Here is a 19894-nt window from a genome sequence, read left to right on the forward strand (position 1 = left end):
GTTCCAATCCCTGTTCCCATCCTCGTTCCAATCTCCGTCCCAATCCCTGTTCTCATCCTCGTTCCAATCCCTGTTCTCATCCCCGTTCCAATTCTCATTTCGATTTCCGTTTAAATCCCCGTTCCATTCCTTGTTCCAATCTCCGTTCTAATTCTCGTTCCAATATCTGTTTCCAACCCCGTTCCAATCCTCTTTCCAATCCCCGTTTTAATCTCCTTTCCAATCCCCGTTCCAATCTTCTCCAATCCCCGTTTTTATCTCCGTTCCTATCCCCGTTCCAATTCCCGTTACACGTTATATTCCTCATTCCAGTTACCGCTTCAATGTTCGTTTCAATCCTCTTTCCAATCTATGTTCCAATCCCCTTTTCAATCTCCGTTCCAATTCCCACTGGAATCACCGTTCCAGTCACCGTTCTGATCTCCGTTCCAATGTCCATTCCAATTCCCGTTCCAATCCCCGCTGCAATCCCTGTTCCTATTCCCGTTCCAATCCTCGTTTCAATCTCCGTTTCGATTCCCGCTGGAATCCCCGTTCCATTTCCGTTCCAATTACCCGTTCCATTCCAATTCAGTCACCGTTCCAATTAACGTTCCAATCCCCGCACAGTGGCGCTCCTCCATACAAAGCTTGGCCAAAAGTCAAAAGTTACTTCAAATCGGCTGAATATAACATCTTTAGCTAAATTTGGGATCAGAAATCGAAAAAACTGATCGCTCATTTGGGTGTTTCACAAAATTTAAAAAAAAAATAGTTTTCTTTTTTTACTTGTTTCATTGTGGTTTTTGTTTTTGAGATGGCAAATTTTGTATTTGCCGTTGAAAGCATAAAAAAATTGTATCATAATGCATTAGGGTGGTTCACAAGCCATAAAAAAATTATTACAAAAAAAACTTTAGTAAATTGCGATATCCACGAAGCTCGTTCAAACTATAGAATTAGCTCTTCGAAGCGCCATCGTAAGGTATTTTTACTATATAAAAATAAATTCAAATCGGTTCAGTAATTCAACAGTTACGAATTTTTAAAGAAAGAAAATTGGTCAAAAATGATGATTTTTGGCATCACCCTAACTCAGAAAAAGACACCCTAAGCGCCAAGTAAAAAGTCAAGGGTCTAAAATTTTCCGAAAAGAAACAACTGCACAAAATTTGAACAAACACGAGCATTTTTAATTGGGACTTTCGTGGAAATCTCCTATGGAAGAGAAAATCATTCCTTCATGTAAGAAGAAGAAATCACTTCTAATATACCCGCCAAAAAGTCGATATTACTTCCTTAGCGCAGCAAAGCGCAGAAAACCACCTAGATTTCCAAAAGGTAGAGAAAATTTCCTATAAGATGCATTTAACGTGATCGTTTTCTGACGTGTCCCGCCATACTGGTGGCTGAATATTGGTGTTGAGTCTCCCATACATTTTATATGGAAGAACAAAATATCATTCTTCAACATGTTCAACTTCAGACATTTGTCAAAAATTCATTTTAACTTCAAACTGGCTAGAATTTTCAGGTTAACCTCCCAAAGTATTCCAGAAAATGATAAAAATATAATAATGAAAAAAGCTTGAAATTGGATTTTTGACTTTTGGCCAGCTTTGCGCAATAGTGCCCCGATTTGATTTTTTAGTAGTAGACGAAAGTTAAATGAAGGAAAAGTTGAAACTTTTTTTATAATCAAATTTCACTATCAATCCACTACCAATTAATTTAATATTGGAATTGAATTGTAAAGAAAGTTTTGATATTTTTTATTCAACAAAAAATAGCAAATTTAACATAAAAAATTGAAATTAGAATAGACTAGAGAATAGAAAAAGCACAATAGAAAATGGAAAATATAAGTTGAAAATAAGGAAATGAAAATTGAAAACAGAAAATAGAAGAAAAACAAGTTGTAAATTGGAAATAAACATTGAAATTGAAAATAAACGACAGAAAACAGGAAACAAAAAATATAAAATTTAAAGGGAAAGTAAATATCAGAAACTAGAATCCCAAAAACTGCAAATTATAAAATAGAACATGGAAAATAGAAAATGAGAATCCATGCTCGTAGAAAAGAAAGATGGAAAACGAATATTGAAAAATCAGTTTTGCATTGCAAAATAAAAATTCAAAAATCTCGTCACGACACGATGAATATTTGAGACAAACACCATCCACAAAAAGTGGCATTCCACATCTGGTAAATAGTCCAAAAATCTCTGATACTCTAGGCGACACCGCTCCGACTGCGCTGCATTGTCGGCAGCCGGGCAAATGAAATATAAATAAAATGTCAGCAAGTTTTTCCACAGCCGAGTTCCTCCTGTCATCCCCTAGCATTGTTATTCCCACCTGCAGAGCAAAAAAACAACCGCTAACACAGTGGAACGAGTGCTTTCTATACAACAATCGTTATACTATACGTCCCAATTGGAAACAGCGGCTTTTACGACTATAGTTATTGAATTAATATGAATTAATAACGCCCCATAATTTTGATCGGTGAGCACAATAAAACCCAACCGTCGTAGGTAGAGGAGAAAGGGCGCAACAGCTCGTAAACAGGAGGATGCCCACACAGTCAGCTCCTACACTCGACAGAGCTCAGTCAGGATGCTCTGGATGCTGTGTGAAATTTGTTTCATTTAGCGCACAGTTTGCCGGGCCTGTTGGTTCATCTGTCTGTTCGTCTGTCTGTTTATCTGTCTGTGAAGAGCACATCTTTCTCCCCCCTCCCCACTCAGCTTTTCCGGCTCGTTCAAAAAGTGTGTGTGGGGGGAAGGTGTAGCAGCCGAAGTTGGGCTTACATCAACTAATTTGAAGTACAGTGTAAATTGTTATCGACGCCGTGCCGATGCGATGCGATGCTGCCTGCAACGCAACGGTGGGCGCGCACTCGGCTAGAATTGAAAAGTTGGTGCACTCCTCGTAATGCACTCACTGGGCTCATTGAAATTTTCGCACCTGACGCACGTCAGGAGATGATTATGGCGATGATGATGGTGATGATTATGATTATGCCGACGGACGGTGAAGGTATTGATTTGTGCGCTGACGTTGAATGTGATGGGTTGCATTTTCAGTGGGCGCAGATGAATAAACACAAAAAAAAAAGCTGAACACTGAATAGCTCCGCGCGAGTGAAAGAACAGGCCACTCACAAGAGCCGCACTTGCAATGAATGCATGCAACCCGTTCCAGGTTGATAACTGGTTCGTTCCGTGTGATTTGAACTGAATAGCTTCCCTACTTTGTATGTGTGTATATTGAACAGAATCGTACTTTTCATCAACTAATGATGGGTGTTTTTTAATGAATTGGTTCTTTTTCCAGCAATTGCCGTGTTTTGTGTTTTATTTTTTGAGTCTGCGAATAAATTTATTCTTTACTCATAATACTTGGGTACGGATTTGATATTATAAATGATGAAATGGAAATTTTAAAGCTACAGGTTTTGTTTTGTAATTTTAATTTTTTGTTAAAATTGTTCAACATCGCATTGCAAAGAAGAGTCTGTATCTTTCTACAGTTATCCTTCTGTCTATGTAATTTTTGCATACTCGTTACTTTCACACCTTCCTTGTAAATGGTATTAAACCAGCATTTAAACTATCCAACTAGGGAGAAAAAATGCTTTGCCTTACCGTTATTGTCTTAACAATAGTCGTGTCAAATGCCGAACGCAGAAAGTAAAAAGAATAAAGTCGGGGACTTGATAAAATTTTATCAGTCGCTGTAGAATTTATATTTTTAATCTAACGTATGAGTAATATTTACACTAAAGTTTTACAGTATTTACAGTAAATTTCAAGTTTCTTTAAAATTTATTCACTCTATAAGGCAAAATTTTTTAGGTTATCGGCTTACCTACCACCCAGTAGTAAGTATAGTATAGTAGAATAGTAAGAAAAGCAGCGGTCCCATGTTGCTTCCTTGACGAACTCCAAGACTTATTGGTAAACACCAATGAAACAGTGCTTCCGAGTTTCACATGAAATACCTTACCACTCAGGCGTGAGTTCAGCCAACAAATTAGTGCAAACTCCCGCAAATGCAAACGTTAAGGTTAACTTAGCTTCCAGAGCCCAAAGGCGACCACAAAAATATGGGCATTTAAAGCCCAGAGAAGACCAGTAAATTGTTCCCAAGCTAAGCCTAAATTGGTGAAAACGCGATCTTAATAAATTAACCTCAGAATAGCCGTAAAACGCTTCCGAAAAACGCACAAGTGACATAGACCCTACTAGCACAATTGTTGTGAACTAGTTGTTACCAATTAATGACTAATTTTAGTATAAATAAGTTACACCAACCAGAAATAACAAAAGTGTGCTACTTGGGGAATAATCGTCTAAAATTTAGTTTAGAAGCACTGAAGAATATTTCTTCCACGGCGTATGTCAACAATTTTTTTTGACTTTAAATCACTAGAAACGCTTCTAAAGAAGCTCAGAAAGGGCCCAAAAAGCTAATACGACGACAAATGGCTAAATAAGATTGCTTAAAAACTGCTTCAGAAGCAGCTCAATAATGGCAATAAAATGTTTCCAAATTATATTAAAGCCGCTGCACAACTGCTTGTTCAGCCTACAAATGGCCAACTAAGAAAGGCCAGAAAAGGTCAAAAAAGAAAATGTTCCTTAATTAAGTTTAAATTCGCTGAAGAACACTTCTTCAGCGTATAAACTTTCGAATGAGAAGCCCATAAATGGTAAAAAATATTTCTAAATTATGTTTAAATCCATTGAAGGATCTTTTTTTTGTTTTCGAATACATTACCAAAAACGAAACAATCCCAAAATGTGCTTGGAACCGCTAAAGAACACTTCTACAGCCATCAAATGGTCAAATAACAACGCCAATCGCTGAAAATGCCGTTGAAAATAGACAAGACCAGAAATGGGAAAAATGATAGAAAAATTTCCGAGTTAAACCTTAAACCGCTGAAGAACAGCTTTACAGCTAACAAATGGTCATATGAAAAGAAATTTTGAAAATGATTTTTAGACCCAGAAATGGTAAAAAAAAATGAAAATATTACCTTAGGAAAGCACATAAAAATCGCTTAAAAGACGGGCGAAATAGAGTACCGGTGGGTATTTTCAGCCCATTAAGCGGTAGCCTGAACAATATTCACGAATTGCGTTGAAATTATAACTATTCAAGACAAGATTTTTATATCAATTGATAGAATACCATTTACTGAATATCGGAGTGCATTTTGGTCTTAATGAAACGCTACTGAATTTGAGTTATAGTCGCGTGAAACGATGCAGTTGCTGCGGTTATTTTTGGCCCATTTTCTCTAGTTAGTGTCTGTGTTGTTTGAATATCCGGCAGGACGAAAAAACCTGCATGGTACAAATCATAACAGTTATAAAGCAATCCACCGAATAACTGGTATAAATGGTACTGTGCGTGCGCCCACCATAATTTTTTTTAGTTGCGCAATTTACAATAAAGCTGATTTTTGACATATTGTTGGCTTATCAAAGGCTTATCATCTACCAAAAACCAGCTGTATCCCCAGGGGCCTTATTGAAGATAACTAATTTTGCAGTGACAACAACTTGCTTCTGGCGATAGTGTATGTTAAATCGTTCATATACACTAGCACCAGAGGCAAGCGGATGTTACTCAAAAACTAGCTATGTCAACACGATAGAAGAGTTTCAGGCGCATCTGCCTCGTATATTTGTAGTAGTGTAAAAGGAGCATCTCAAGCGCAGCAAAAAAGGGAATGTATGCCGAATTTAGTAGCGTGCCGAAAGTACCCTCCAATACCCTATATTCTTAAATTATGCTTAAATCGCTAACGAACTCAAGTCTTAAATCGGTTTTTACGCGTAAAATACGTTCCGCGTGAATTAAAACCACATAAATTCCGAAATTCGCGTAAAAAACAAACCGCGTGAAAAGCGACTTCAGTGTAGTCAGCAAACAGCCAAATAAAACTGCCATAGAAATGCGGAAAACGCTTCTAAAACCCAGAAATGGTTTTAATGGAAATGTTCACAACCTGAACCACTTCCACTTCCACAACCACTTCTACAGCCAGTAAGTGACCAAATAAGAAATTCGATCCAAAATCTGACCCACATTTAATCAAAATGTGGTCCAAAATCTGATTCTGGTCTAGAAAATCTGATCCAAAATGTGGTTCTAAATCTGGTCCAGGCTCAAATTTTGTCCTTGGTCTAGAATGTGGTTCAAAACCCTGTTCCCACACCTCATCCAGAATCTGATAATAAATGTGGCCCAAAATCTGGTGGAGGTTCAACATCCGAATCAGGTCCAAAAGCTAATTCAAAATATGCCTAACATCTATTCAAAAAATGTACGCCAACTTTGGTCTAGACTTTACCTCAAATCTGCTTCCAAAATTTGGTAAAAAATCTGGAACAAAGCAAAAATGTGGAAACTTGCTCAAAACTTGATCCGAAATTTGGTTCAAAATTTTGTCACAAGTTTTTCAACCAGCATCTGCTTCCGGTCCAAAAGCAGGTCCCAAATCTGGTTCAGAATATCATCCTAGTCTTAGTCCAGAAGCTGGTCCAAAATTCAATCAAAAATTTGACCTAGAATATTATCCAAAATCTGGTCCGAATCTGATGTAAGTGTGGTCCAAAAGTAGATCTAGAATCTGATGCAGCTCCAAGAACAAAAATGTAGTCCAAAATCTTATCCCAAATTTGGTCCAGATCTGATAAAAATATGGCCCAAAATCTTGTTTATAATTTGGTTCAATTCCAGAATCTGGTTCAAAATTTGATCCAAAATCTGGATGACAAAAATGTGGTCCAGGTCAGAAATCTTGTTTTGATCCAAAATGTGGATGAATATCTGGTCCAAAATCTCTGATCAAAAACGTGGTCCAGAATCGAATCCAAAATCTGATGAAAAATGCAGTCCTAAGAATGGCCCACAATTTAGTTTAAAATCTGTTTAAAAATGTGCCTCAAGACCTGCTCCAAGACCATTTGATAGACTATGTAGTATTTAGAAACATTTCCTTTTTTAGTCAGTTCTAGTCTTTAGAAGCATTAAGAAGTGCCTCTATAAACAAAATTAGGCTCATTTTCGCTCATTTTAGTGAAAGCCGAAAGCGAAAATGAGCCTAATTTTGTTCATAGAGGCCCTTCTTAATGCTTCTGAAGTCTAGAAATGACTCAAAAAGGAAATATTTCTAAAGTTCTTGAGGCACATTTTTAAACAGATTTTAAAGCACCAACTAGGTTTTGGATCAGATTTTAAACCAGATTCTGAACCTGAACCACAGTTTGATCCTGTATTGTATCATAGACCCCATTTTTTTAACCAAATTTTGGAATATATTTGGACTAAATTGTGGGCCATTCTTAGGACTGCATTTTTCATCAGATTTTTGACTCGATTCTGGACATGATTTTGGACCACGCTTTTGATCAGATTTTTGACCACAGATTTTGGACCAGATATTCATCCACATTTTGGATCAAAACAAGATTTCTGACCTGGACCATATGTTTCTCATCCAGATTTTGGATCAAATTTTAAACCAGATTCTGGAATTGAACCAAATTATAAACAAGATTTTGGGCCATATTTTTATCAGATCTGGACCAAATTTGGGATAATATTCTGGGTCAAATTTTTGATTGAATTTTCGACCAGCTTGTGGACCAAGACTAGGATGATATTCTGAACCAGATTTGGGGCCAGCTTTTGGACCGGAAGCAGATGCTGGTTGAAAAATTTGTGACAAATTTTTGATCGGGTTTTGAGCAAGCTTCTGAACCTGGACCACATTTTTTACCTTGTTCCAGATTTTGTACCAAATTTTGGAACAGATTTGAACTAGAATCTAGACCAAGGACATAATTTGATCCTGGACCAGATTCGGGACCACATTTTGGATCAGATTTAGGGCCACATACTAGACCAGAACCAGATTTTGGGCCTGCGTCAGATTCTGGATCAGATTTTGGCCCACTTTTTTCTAAATTTATTGAATGTGGGTCAGATTTGGGACCACATTTTTTATCGAATTCCGGACCAGATTCTGCACATGGACTAGAATATAAACCAGATTTTGGATCAAATGTGGACCAGATTTGGGACCACATTTTTGGATCAGGTGTTTTGGGTCAGACTTTGCACTTGGAGCAGGTTTTGAGCGTCATTTTTGATCAGATTCTGGACCTGAACCAGATCTAGGAGCTGCATAGGATTCTAGACCAGATCTTGTACCACATTTTTTTTTATCAGAATTGAATTAGTTTTCTGATATTATTTTGGATCAAATTATGAACCAGAATCTGAAACTGGACCAGATTATAAACCAGATTTTTTAACACATTTTTATCAGATTTTAAACCACCAACCAGATTTTGGATCAGCTTTTGAACCAATTTCTGGACCTGAACTTAATCATGAGCCACAATTTGTATCAAATTTTGTTCCAGATTGTATACCATACTTTTCATTAGACTTTGGTCATATTTGGCATCAGGTTCTGGACCTGAACCAGATGTTGGACCTCCATCAGAGTTTGGATCTCATCTTTATCAAATTGAAATATATTTTGGACCACATTTTTTACCAGGTTCTGGGTGATTTTGACCCTGGGTCACATTCAGGACCACATTTGTAATCAGATCCTAAACCTAATCGTGTACCACATTTTTGATCAGATTTTGGACACAATGTTCAACAAAATTCTGGACCACAACCAGATTTTGGACCAGGATCACATTTTGAACAACATTTTTATTTAATTTTGGACCAGACTTTAGGTCAAATTTTAGATTATTGTTGTTCATTTATAAGTTTTAGATTAAATTTTGGACTACATGTTTTGAATAGTTGTTGGTCATATTTTAGGACAGAATTTAAGCCTGGCCCAGATTCGGGACCACATTTTGGATCACATTTAGGGCCACAGATTTTAAACCTAGTCTTGACATTCTGGACCAGAACCAGAATTTGGACCTGCATCAGATTCTAGATCAGATTTTGGACCGCATTTTTGATCGAATTCCGGACCAGAATTTGGACCAAATGTGGATCAGATTTTGGACCACATTTTTGGTTGAGATTTTTAGGCAAGACATTGCATTCGGAGTAGGTTTCGGGACAATTTTTTATTCAGATTCTGGACCTGAACCAGTTCTAGGAGCTGCATAAGATTCTAGACTAGATCTTGGATCGCATTTTTTATTAGAATTGAATCAGTTCTGATACAATTTTGGATCAAGTTTTAGACCAGACTATGAAACTGGACCAGACCAACCAGAATCAGTAAACCAGATTGGACCAAAGCATGGACCACAATTCGTATCAAATTTTGTTCCAGATTGTGGACCATACTTATCATTAGTCTTTGACCATATTTTGGACCAGATTCTGGACCTGAACCAGATGTTGGACCTCCAGTCAGATTTTGGATCACATTTTTATCAAATTGTATAATATTTTGGAACACATTTTTAGCCCTGGACCTGATTCGGGAACACTTGTATAATCAGATTTTAAACCACCTACAAAATTTTGGATTAGATTTTGAGCCGGAGTCTGTGTCTGGACCACATTTTTACCGAATTTCGTTACAGATTTCGAAACAGATTTGAACTGGATTGTAAACCATACCTTGGACCACATTTTTTTATCAGAATATGGACTACGTATTCCAATAAATTCTGGACCAAAACCAGATTTTGGACCAGGGCCACATTTTAAACGTCATTTTTATTTAATTGTGAATCAGATTTTAGATTGTTTTTGTTGTTGTTGTTGTCTTTGGACTAGCTTCTGGACCTGAACCGGATGTTGTACCTCCAGCCAGATTTTGGCCCACATTTTTATCAAATTTGCACCAAGGTTTCTTTAATATTTTGGACCAGATTTTATATCAGATTCTGAATGAGGTGTTGGACCAGATTTTGAACCACATTCCATACCAAGGACAGAATTTGAGTCTGCATCAGATTCGAGACCACATTTTGGATCAGATTTTGGGCCACATTCTAGATCAGAACTAGATTTTGGACCTGCAACAGATTCTGGATCATATTTTGGACCACATTTTTGATCAAATTCCGAACCAGATTCTGGACATGGATTAGAATATAAACCATATTTTGGACCATATTTTTGGATGAGATTTTTTGGGCCAGACTATGCAGTTGGAGCAGATTTCGGGCCAAATTTGTGACAGATTTTGCTTGTATTTTTGATAAGATTTTGTGCATCATTTTTGATCAGATTTTTATTCAGATTGTGGACCTGAACCAGATCTAGGAGCTGCATAAGATTCTAGACTAGATCTTGGATCGCATTTTTTATTAGAATTGAATCAGTTTTCTGATACAATTTTGGATCAAGTTTTAGACCAGACTCTGAAACTGGACCAGATTATAAACCAGAGTGGACTAAAGCATGGACCACAATTCGTATCAAATTTTATTCCATATTTTGGACCATACTTTTCATTAGATTTTGACCATATTTTGGACCAGATTCTGGACCTGAACCAGATGTTGGACCTCCGTCAGATTTTGGATCACATTTTTATCGAATTGTATAATATTTTGGACCACATTTTTGACCAGCTTCTGGAGATGTGGGACCCGGTTTTAGACCAACACCAGATTTTGGCCCTGAACCTGATTCGGGAACACTTTTGTAATCAAATTTTAAACCACCTACAAAATTTTGGATTAGATTTTGAGCCGGAGTCTGTGTCTGGACTATATCGTGTACCACATATTTATCAAATTTCGTTGCAGATTTCGAAACAGATTTGAACTGGATTGTGAATCATACTTTGGACCACATTTTTGATCAGAATATGGACCAAATATTCCATTAAATTCTGGACTAAAACCTGATTTTGGACCAGGACCACATTTTCAACGTAATTTTTATTTAATTTTGAACCAGATTTTATATCAAATTTTAGATTATTGTTGTTGTTGTTGTTGTTGTCTTTGGACTAGCTTCTGGACCGGAACCGGATGTTGGACCTCCATCAGATTTTGACCCACATTTTTATCAAATTTGCACCAAAATTTCTTTAATATTTTGGATCACATTTTTTGTTAGATTTTGAATGAGGTGTTGGTCCAGATTTTGAACCACATTCTAGACCAAGGGCAGCATTTGAGCCTGGATCAGATTCGGGACCACATTTTGGTTCACATTTTGGGCCACAGATTTTAAACATGGTCTTGACATTCTAGACTAGAACCAGATTTTGGAGCTGCATCAGATTTTGGACCACATTTCTATGAAATGTGGATCAGATTTTGGATAATATTTCGGATCTAATTTTTGATTGAATTCCGGACCAGATTCTGGACATGGACCAGAATATAAACCAATTTTTGGATCAACTGTGGTCGAGATTTTGGACCACATTTTTGAATCAGATTTTTTGGGCCAGGCAGATGTTGGGCCAAATTTTTATCAGATTTGGACTATATTTTGGATAAGATTTTGTGCATCATTTCTGATCAGATTTTTATTTAGATTCTGGACCTGCACCAGATCTAGGAGCTGCATAAGATTCTAGACTAGATCTTGGACCACTTTTTTTATCATAATTGAATCAGTTTTCTGAAATTAATTTGGATCAAAATTTAAACCAGACTCTGAAACTGGACCAGATTATAAACCAGATTTTTGGCCACATTTTTTATCAGGTTTTAAACCATCAACCAGATTCTGGACCTAGGCCGTTATTTGGACCTAGACTAAATCATGGGCCACGATTCTTATCAAATTTTGTTCCAGATTTTGGGCCATACTTTTTATTAGATTTTGACCATATTTTGGACCAGATTCAGGACCTGAACCAGATGTTGGACCTCCGACAGATTTTGGGTCACATTTCTATCAAAGTATATAATATTTTGGGCCACATTTTTGGCCAGCTTCTGGATGAGATGTGAGACCAGGTTTTAGACCAACATCAGATTTTGGCCCTGGGCCTGATTCGTGAACACTTTTGTAAACAGATTTTAAACCACCTACAAAATTTTGGATTAGATTTTGAGCCGGAGTCTGTGTCTGGACTGAACCGTGTACCACATTTTTAATCCAATTTTGTTGCAGATTTCGAGACAGATTTTAACTGGATTGTGAACCATACTTTGGACCACATTTTTTCTAGACCTGGGCCGTTATTTGGACCTAGACTAAATCGTGGGCCACAATTCTTATCAAATTTTGTCCAGATTTTGGACCATATTTTTTATTAGATTTTGACCATATATTGGATTAGATTCTGGACCTGAACCAGATGTTGGACCTCCATCAGATTTTGAATCAAGTTTTGGACTATATTTTTATTAGATGTGGGTATGATTTTGGATAATATTTTGAACCAAATTTTTGATTAAATTTCGGACCAGATTCTGGACATGGACATGGACAATATAAACCATCAAATGAATCAAATTTGGACCCCATTTTTGCATCAGATTTTTTGGGTCAGAACTTGGAGCAGACTTGATGTGGATCATATTCAGGACCAGATCCAGACCTGCATCAGAGTTTAGTCCACATTTTTTCAAATTTGTACCAGGTTTAATACCACTTAAAAATCGTGGTTAAAAATAAAATTTTAAATCGTCTAAAAGACAAATGAAAATGCTTCTAAACCCCATGAATGGCCCCAAAAATTAAAATAATCCCAAATTAAGTCTAAGAACACATTATTTCTAAAATCACTTAAAAAAGAATCCCTTCTAAAGCCCAGAAAATGCCAAAAAGAAAACAGTTCTAAACTAGGTTTAATACCGCTGAAGAATATTTCTTTAGCTGATAAATGGAAAGAAAAGGTGCCCAGGAATACGTTATAGAATGATTCTGGATGGTTCTAATACTTGAGTTCTCTTATTTTCCGAGAAAACTCCTCGGATTGTCCCGAACATTGCCTCTTTAAATTTCTATTCTAAAATTCGAAATATTTTTTTAAATTTTAACCTGTATTGTTTTAAGCGCTAAAAAATTCATGCTTTTAACTTTGTCTTAAAAATTTACGTATTCAATGTCGACTGCCGGAAGAGAGAAGAAAAAGTCCTGTGCTACTTCCTTGCGGGACTTGAAATATTATATCAGTACAATTTATGTTTCTTATCAGTCACATGGATAATATTTATAGTAAACCTATACAATATTTTTCATTCTTTTTGCATGTCATTGTACGTTTTCGTTTTGTGTTAGAGTGCGTTTGTTTTGCTTTTAACGTAGAAATATAACCGCTGTCACCACACTGCACGTGCGTTCGATATTCGATCTACCCCAGAAAACAAACAAAACAAAAAAAAATCTCTCGACCTCCCACCTCCTCCTAACTCGCCCCCCCCCCCATTTGTCTTTGAATGCTGTCGTAACTGTGTTTTGTTTTGTTTACGTTTTACGATAATCCTGCAACAAAAAAACCAACCAAACCTCCATGCTGCATGCCAGAGAGTACAATCGGCTTGTGGCAGGACAGATGAAAATCAAAGTTAAAATGAAGCTTTTCTGTTTCTCTTTCCTTACCTGGCAGCTGCTGGACCACGTGCTGTTCAACCCGTCGCTGTGGATCTACACTCCGGCCACGGTACAGGCCCGGCTGTACGCCTACCTGGCGACGGAGTTCCTCAGCGACACCCAGATCTACAGCAACGTCCGGCGGGTTAGCACCGTCCTGCAGACGGTTCATACGCTCAAGTTCTACTACTGGGTCGTTAACCCACGGGCCAAGTCGGGTATCACGCCGAAAGGGCTGGATGGACCCCGACCGGCTCAGAAAGATATCCTAGCGATCAGAGCCTACATACTACTCTTTCTGAAACAGCTAATTACGATCGGTAACGGAGTGAAGGATGACGAACTTCAGAGCATCCTGAACTACCTGATGACGATGCACGAGGACGAGAATCTGCACGACGTGCTGCAGATGCTGATTTCCCTAATGTCCGAACATCCGAGCTCGATGGTACCGGCGTTCGACGTGAAGCACGGCGTTCGCACCATCTTCAAGCTCCTGGCCGCCGAGAGCCAGCTAATTCGGCTACAAGCCCTGAAGTTGCTCGGTTTCTTCCTGTCTCGCAGCACCCACAAGTAAGTATGCCTGTAACTGAAACACCCACACTCAAGTAAGTACAAACCTTTCCTTTTTTTTCTTTTTATTAACACAAAAAATCAGACGAAAATACGACGTCATGTCGCCCCACAATCTGTACACGCTCCTAGCGGAGCGGTTGCTTCTGTACGAGGAATCCCTCTCGCTGCCAACGTACAACGTCCTGTACGAAATTATGACCGAACACATCTCGCAGCAAATTCTGTACGCCAAACATCCGGAACCGGAGAGTCACTACCGGTTGGAGAATCCCATGATACTGAAGGTGGTCGCCACACTGATCCGCCAGTCGAAGCAAAGCGATCAGCTGCTGGAGGTGAAGAAACTCTTCCTATCGGATATGACCCTGCTGTGCAATAACAATCGCGAAAATCGGCGCACGGTGCTGCAGATGAGCGTCTGGCAGGAGTGGTTGATTGCGATGGCCTACATTCATCCGAAGAACTCCGAAGAGCAAAAGCTGTCGGATATGGTGTACTCGCTGTTCCGGATGCTGTTGCATCATGCCATCAAGTACGAGTACGGCGGCTGGCGGGTGTGGGTTGATACGCTGGCGATCGTGCACTCGAAGGTTTCCTACGAAGAGTTCAAGCTGCAGTTTGCGCAGATGTATGAGCATTACGAGAAGCATCGGACGGACAACATTACGGATCCGGCGCTGAGACAGCAGCGGCCGATTAGTACGATTAGTGGTTGGGAGCGGGGAGCTGGCGGTAGTGGAGGAGCCGGTGGTGGGGAGAGCGGGAATGATGAGCGGGAAAGGCAGGAGAAGCAAGAGCTGGCGGCTATTGAAGGACCGACGAAGAAGTGTGTTTGCGAGCCGGAGGAAGCGATTGTTGAGGACGATAAGGCAAAGCTTCGTGGGGTGATAGAAAATGGTCACGAAGGGGTTGAGGAAGAGGAGGAAGAGTTCGATGAAGAAGAGGAAGAGGAGGAGCTGGAGGAAGAGCAAGGTGAGGAGGAGTTAGAGGAAGAGGAGGAAGAGTTGTCGCAGAGTGAGTTGAAGAGGGCTTTGGAGATCGGATCGCTGAAGGAGAGTCAGAATGTTCCCGAGCAGGTGGTGGAAGGAATCGTGGAGGAGATTATAAGCAAGTCCGAGAGTTTGCTGAAGCAAACCGAAGAGGAGTTGCAGGATTCCAGTGCGGAGCAGGCGACGTCGTCGCCGGTGATTAAAGACGAGGAAATCGAGCTGGCGGTTAATGAAGTGGTGAAGGGTGTGCTATCGTTGAAAACATCTGGCAGTGCAACGGCCGGAAGCACTGGGGAAGATGATGCGTTGAACAACAACAATAGTAGCAGCAACAGTACGGACAGTGTTACGCAGAAGACTGATAGTGTAGCATCAAGTGCAATAACTAGTGGTAATAGCAACAATTTAAACAATAATAATCTAAGTAGCAATAGCGAAGTTTGCCAAGATGAAGAACAAAGTAAAGAGCAGGTGCAGGAGATGATTTCGGAGATCGTGAATGAACTGGTCGAAAACAGTTTGAAGGAGGGTGACGTTAGTTTGGTTCCGGAAAGTGCTGAACAAACCGAAATCGAAGCTCAGGTTAAGGAAGTTGTCGAATCCATTATCACCGAAGCGGTCGTGCGAGCAGAGCAGGTCTGTACCCCAGAACCGGCCGACGAACCGGAACAGATGAGCACGGAGTCCAGTCCGGAGAAGGAACTCTCCATTGTAAAGCTAGACACCGTCTCAGCGGAGATCGCTCGCAACGAGTCCTCCATCGAACGCAAACTAGAACTGGAAGAAGACGAAGAGCGTGAGGTCGACGAAGAAGACGACGATGACGACGATGAGAGTGAAGTTCCGGACACTCCAGCGACGGTAGCCAGTCTGAACAAAAGCGAAACGGTTAGCAGCACCACAGCAAGTCAGGTCACCATTCTCCCAACAACCGCCAAGAAAACGGCAGTCAATGCCTCAACTAGCACCACGACCGATTCGCCGCCGGTGCACTTCGTCGAGCCGTCCGGAGCCGGGGCTTCGAAAGCGCAACGCTCCAAGTCGGCCTCAACCCGTCCAATGTTCTCACCCGGACCGACGCGGCCCCCCTTCCGGATACCGGAGTTCAAGTGGTCCTACATCCACCAGCGGCTGCTGTCGGATGTGCTGTTCTCGCTGGAAACGGACATCCAGGTGTGGCGGTCGCACTCCACCAAGAGTGTTCTGGATTTTGTCAACTCTGCCGAAAATGCAATCTTCGTGGTGAACACCGTTCACCTAATCTCGCAGCTAGCCGACAATCTGATCATCGCTTGTGGCGGCTTGCTGCCGCTGCTTGCCAGTGCCACGTCTCCCAATGTGAGTAACATCCTCCCCCCTAAAAAAAATTGTTTTTTATAATTGTTTTCATCTTTCGAACACAGTCCGAGCTTGACGTTCTGGAGCCTACCCAGGGCATGCCGCTGGACGTGGCCGTTTCCTTCCTGCAGCGTTTGGTCAACATGGCCGACGTGTTGATCTTCGCCAGTTCCCTGAACTTCGGCGAATTGGAAGCAGAAAAGAATATGTCCAGTGGTGGCATTCTGCGCCAATGTCTACGGTTGGTTTGCACCTGTGCGGTGCGTAACTGTCTGGAGTGCAAGGAACGCACCCGTGGGCTGTACAATGGCATGTCGCTCAAGGACATCCCTGGCGGTGCTCATCTGCAGGCCCTCATTCGGGGTGCGCAGACAACGTCGAAGACAATCATCGAGTCGCTGTCCGGACCGATGAGCCCGGTCAAGGATCCGGAGAAGCTGCTGCAGGACATGGACATCAACCGGCTGCGGGCGGTCATCTATCGGGATGTGGTAAGTGCTGCGCAAACACACAAAATTCCAACGGTTGCACACGGGAGGGCGTGGAACGAAGGGTTTTCTTGTTAGCTAGGAGTAAAGCATGAAGAATGGATGACTTTTGGGAAATTTGTTAACTTGGGAAATGCGCGTTTTGGAGCGGTTTTTAATTCTTACGAAATAATAATGGTTTCAAATGCGATAAACTACTCAAGCCTATTAGATTCTGGGCCAGTCTCTGATCAAAATCTAGGCCATAGTTTGACCTGCATCTGGGCCAGGAACTGGACAAGGATATGACTCAAATCTGGATCACAACCTGAACCACAATCTGGACCAATATCTGTCTAGAATCTGGGCTACAAACTGAACCTGAATCCGAACTAGACTAGATTAGAATCTGATTAGAAACTAATCACAATCTATACCACAATCTGTACTAGAATTTGACCAGAATTTGGACGGGGAATCTGAATAGAATCTGGACCACAACCTGATCAAAATCTTACCATCATATGGGCCAGCATCCGAGCAATATCTAAGCCAGAATTTGGGCCAGAATTCTGATCAACATCTGGGTCAAAATCTGGACCAGAATCTGATTAAAATTTGGACCACAATCCGGATCTAGTCCTGATCAGAGTCTGGTGCACAATCTGCTCCTGTACGACCAGAATTTGATCAAAATCTGACCAGCAGCTGGGCCAGAATCCGACCAAAATCTGGGTCAGAATGGCACAAGAACCCGGGCCAGAATCTGAAAGAGTAATTGACTAGAATCGGAGTCAGAAAGAATCTGACTAGAATCTTAATCAGAATCTGGGCCGGAATCTGACTAGAATCTGGACCAGTATTTGACTAAAATTTTAACCACAATTTGGACTCGAATGCGAACTAGAATCGGACCATAAACTGATCACAATCTGGACCAGAATCTAGACTAGAATCTGATCAGAAACTGATCACAGTGTGGACCTAAATATGAACCAGAATCTGGACCACAATCTTGACTAATTCCTGACTATAGTCGGGAACACAATCTGAACCTATATGTGGTCCAGAATCGGATCAAAATTTGACCAGCATCTGTGCGTGAATCCGACCAAAAATCTGAGTCAGAATTGGACCAGAATCTGAACTAGAATTTGACTAGATTCATGGCCAGAATTTAGCCAAAATCTGAATCTGAATCCCACCATAATCTGGGCCGGTATATGACTGGAATCTTAGTCAGAATCTGAGCCACAACTTTCCCATCAACTGGGCTAAAATCTGAGGAGAATCTGACAAGAATCTCGACCAGTATTTGACTAAAATCTAGACCACAATCTGGACCAAAATGTAGATTGGAATCTGACCAGAAACTCATCACAATTTGATCCTGAATGTGAACCACAATCTGACTGGAATCCGGACCCGAGTCTGGATCAAAATCTTACTAGCATGTCCAGGACCAGAATGCGACCAAAATCTGGGCCAGAATTTATACGTGAATCTGTACTAGAATCCGACCATAATATTACTAGAAGCCAGGACTAGGATCTGACCAAATTTTGGACCATGTTATGACCACAATCGGACTCACCTGACTCAAATCGGTCCCAAATACGAATGAAATTGGTACCGCCTTTACATTTGGATTAAAATGGGTCCAAAATCGGTCCTAGTTGAAATAAACTCCTTCCAAAATCGGTCCCGATCCGTCTCAAATCTGGACCAGAAACTGCACCTGCGTGTGGACCGGAACCTGATCAAAATCTGACCTGATCATGTGGGCCAAAATACATCCAAAATCTAGACCACAATCTGATCAGAATTTGGGGCATAATTTGACCAGAAGCTGAGCCATATTCTGACCAGCATCTGGGCCAGAATCTGAACCATAATCTGACTTGTTTCTGGACCAGAATGTCACTAGAATCTGATCAGAAACTGATCACAATGTGAACCGAAATTTGAAACAGAATTTATAGGTTAAGTTAGTCCCCGTGCGGCATGAATCAGAATCTGACTACAATCTGGACCACAATTTTGACTAGCTCATGACCAGAGTCCGAGGCACAATCAGCACCTGCATGTGGGTCAAAATCTAACCACCTTCTGGACTAGAAACCCACCAAAATCTAGGTCAGAATCTGGACCAGAATATGAATCAGGATCTGATTTAGCATATCACTATAATCTAGGCCACAATCTGAATCTTTCTCAGAATTGAGGCCATAATTTGACCTGTATCTTCCAGTATTTGACTAAATCCAGTATCCAGCCAGAATCCAGTATTTGACTAAAATCTAGACCACAATCTGAACCAGAATGTAGATTAGACTCTGACCAGAACTTGATTAAAATTTTACTAGCATGTGGGCCAGAATCCGACCAAAATCTAAATTAAAATCTGCCCAGAGTCTGGCCCAAAATCTGGTCCGAAACTGTTCAAAATCATAACCGAAATCTGGGCCAAATTCCGACCATCATCTGTATCAGAATCTGGACCAGGATCTGGGTCAGAATCTGGACCACAATCTGAACCTGAATCTAGACTGAAATGTGATCAGAAACTGATCACAATCTGACCATAATCTGAATCAGTAATCAACTAGAATCTAGTCCAGAATCTAGATTAGAATTTGATTAGAAACTGGACCAGAACCTGGAGCTCAATCTGCACTTGCATGTGGGCCAGAATCTGATCATAATCTTATCTGCAGAATCCCACCGAAATCTAGGTCAGAATCAGATTAGGATTTGGATTAGAATCTGAACCAGAATTTAACTAGAATCATGGCCAAAACTTGTTCAGAATCTCACCATATTCTGGGCTAGAATCTAACTAGAATCTTAGTTAGAATCTGAGCCATAATTTGTCCAGTATCTGGGCCAGAAGCTGATAAGAATCCGACCAGTATTTGACTAAAATTTAGACCACAATCTGGACCAGAATGTAGACTAGAATCTGATCAGACACTGATTACAGTCTGAACCAGAATGTAGACTAGAATCTGATCAGAA

The 19894-nt window shown here is 40.3% G+C and overlaps 1 protein-coding gene across 4 annotated transcripts in view; it reads left to right on the forward strand.

The window, feature by feature from the left end:
* Window positions 1-19894, forward strand: part of LOC128732471 (neurobeachin) — a 306950-nt gene that overhangs the window by 226884 nt on the left and 60172 nt on the right. For all 4 annotated transcript variants that reach the window (XM_053825722.1, XM_053825724.1, XM_053825723.1 and 1 more), the window contains exons 12-14: window positions 13523-14079; window positions 14165-16409; window positions 16475-16900. In XM_053825722.1, coding sequence (XP_053681697.1) covers window positions 13523-14079; window positions 14165-16409; window positions 16475-16900 — 3228 coding nt within the window. The remainder of the gene's footprint in view (window positions 1-13522; window positions 14080-14164; window positions 16410-16474; window positions 16901-19894) is intronic.

The sequence above is a fragment of the Sabethes cyaneus genome, chromosome 1 (genome assembly GCF_943734655.1).
Source record: "Sabethes cyaneus chromosome 1, idSabCyanKW18_F2, whole genome shotgun sequence".
NCBI lineage: Eukaryota > Metazoa > Arthropoda > Insecta > Diptera > Culicidae > Sabethes > Sabethes cyaneus.